At 68.7% G+C, this 1,813-nt stretch overlaps 2 protein-coding genes across 2 annotated transcripts in view; one reads left to right on the top strand and one right to left on the bottom strand.

The window, feature by feature from the left end:
* RDH8 (retinol dehydrogenase 8) overlaps positions 1-45 on the bottom strand; it is a 5,825-nt gene extending 5,780 nt beyond the window's left edge. The window contains exon 1 of the mRNA XM_009640160.1: positions 42-45. Within this exon, the coding sequence (XP_009638455.1) occupies positions 42-45 (4 nt within the window). The remainder of the gene's footprint in view (positions 1-41) is intronic.
* COL5A3 (collagen type V alpha 3 chain) overlaps positions 44-1,813 on the top strand; it is a gene marked incomplete at its 3' end in the record, with an annotated part of 17,016 nt that continues 15,246 nt past the window's right edge. The window contains exons 1-4 of the mRNA XM_035895682.1: positions 44-53; positions 783-950; positions 1,110-1,323; positions 1,392-1,554. Of these exons, the coding sequence (XP_035751575.1) occupies positions 44-53; positions 783-950; positions 1,110-1,323; positions 1,392-1,554 (555 nt within the window). The remainder of the gene's footprint in view (positions 54-782; positions 951-1,109; positions 1,324-1,391; positions 1,555-1,813) is intronic.

The raw sequence follows: 1,813 nt of genomic DNA on the forward strand, positions 1-1,813 counted from the left end.
GTTGACGGCTCGCCCCGGGGAACGCGGGCAGGAAGCCGGACCCATGTGCCGGGGTCAGGAGGGCCTGAGAGACGGCTCGACCGGAGCGGGGTCAGCCCGTTCCCAGCCTGGCCCTGTCCTGCCGTGCACCCACTCACTCTTGGGGTGCCCCAACCAGGCTGGAGGGGCTTGGGGACAGCTTGGGGAGCCCCAGGAGGAATTGTAGCCCCCCCCGAACCCCCCCTGCCTGGCCTGCCCAGACAGGCCTCTCCGGCAGGGAGGGTGGCTGCTGCCCGGGGCTGGGGGGCCCCCCCGGTGCTCTCTGATGTGGCTGCAATCATCGCCCCCAGCCCCGCACCCCCCTCTCCATGCACACCTGGCTGTGCCGGATTAACCCTCCACGCGCCCAGGCGCAGCCGATGCTTGGGGTCTGGCTCCCTGCGGAGAGAGGGCAGCACCCCCCCAACCTTCTCCCCCACACCCCCAGTTAGGTGCAGCCAGGCTGCGTTTAGGGGTGACAGGGGTCTCCCATGGGTGACGGGAGCCCTCCCGCCCTAGGGGGTGCACCCATACCGTGGGGTGCAGAGCAGGGCCGGGGGCGGAGGAATGCGGTGAAGGAATCTGGCGGCTGCGGGACCGGACCTTGGGCCCACACAGCTGCCTGGCACCGGGCCGGCCCGGCTTGGCAGGAGGCAGGCAGGGGGATGGGGATGAAGCCGCGGTCCCCGGCTGGAAGCTTGGAGAACGGCCGGGGTGTCTCCGGTGGGTCCCCACCCCCTGAAGGGTCCCCACTCGCCCCGCAGCGGTGCCCGTGGATGTGCTGCAGACGCTGGGCATGCAGGATGGTCGGGATGGCGTCTCCGTCACTGCCGGGATCTGTCCGCAGCGCCCGGGGACCGAAGACCCCGATTTCGCTTTCCGCGTGGACAACCGCACCCAGCTCAGCGCACCCACCCGGCAGCTCTTCCCCAGTACGTCACCGAGCGGCCGCGGGGCCACCGAGCCCATCGGGGGGTGCAAACTGAACCGTTCCAAGGGCGAGCATCCCCTTTTGGGGTGCAGAGCCACCTCGTGAGGTGCATTGGGGTTGGGCTGAGCCTGATGGCTGCTCCTCTTCCTCCCTAATGCAGACGGCTCCTTCCCCGAGGACTTCTCCATCCTGGCCACGGTGCGTGCCCGGCGCGGAGGACAAGCCTTCCTGCTCTCCATCTATGACGAGCGAGGCGTGCAGCAGCTGGGCGTGGAGATCGGACTCTCGCCCGTCTTCCTCTACGAGGACCAGGAGGGGCAGCCGGCCCCCGAGCGGTACCCCGTTTTCCGTAGGGTCAACCTGGCTGACGGCAGGTGAGTGTCGGGGGGCAACGGGGGGTCTCTCTGGCCCCTCTTGCTGCGACCGAGTCCCGTCTCCGCAGGTGGCACCGCGTGGCGCTGGCCGTGGAGGGCACCAACGTCTCCTTGCTGGTGGATTGCCACCTCCTCGCCACGCTGCCGCTGGAGCGGGGACCTCAGCCCCTCGTTAGCACCGAGGGGGTGACGATTTTCGGGGCCCGCCTCCTGGATGAGGAGGTCTTCGAGGTGGGTCCCTCCCCAAATCCTTGTGCCAGAGTCCCTGGCTGTCTCAGAGCACCCTTGTCCTGGTAGTGAGGGGTCTGGGGAAGGGGGGGACCCAGTTGCCACGGTTGGTAGAGGCCCCAGTTGTGCTGGGGACTGCTTTCTGTCCCCATGGGGTGTCCCCATCCCCGTGGGGTGACCTGGTTCCCCTCCCTGCATTCCTCCCTGCTGCAAATGTCAGGGGCCACGGGCAAAAAAGCCGCATTGAGGCAGCGAGGCAAAT

Source organism: Egretta garzetta, unplaced genomic scaffold, assembly GCF_000687185.1.
Source record: "Egretta garzetta isolate BGI_Z169 unplaced genomic scaffold, ASM68718v1 scaffold106, whole genome shotgun sequence".
Taxonomy (NCBI): domain Eukaryota; kingdom Metazoa; phylum Chordata; class Aves; order Pelecaniformes; family Ardeidae; genus Egretta; species Egretta garzetta.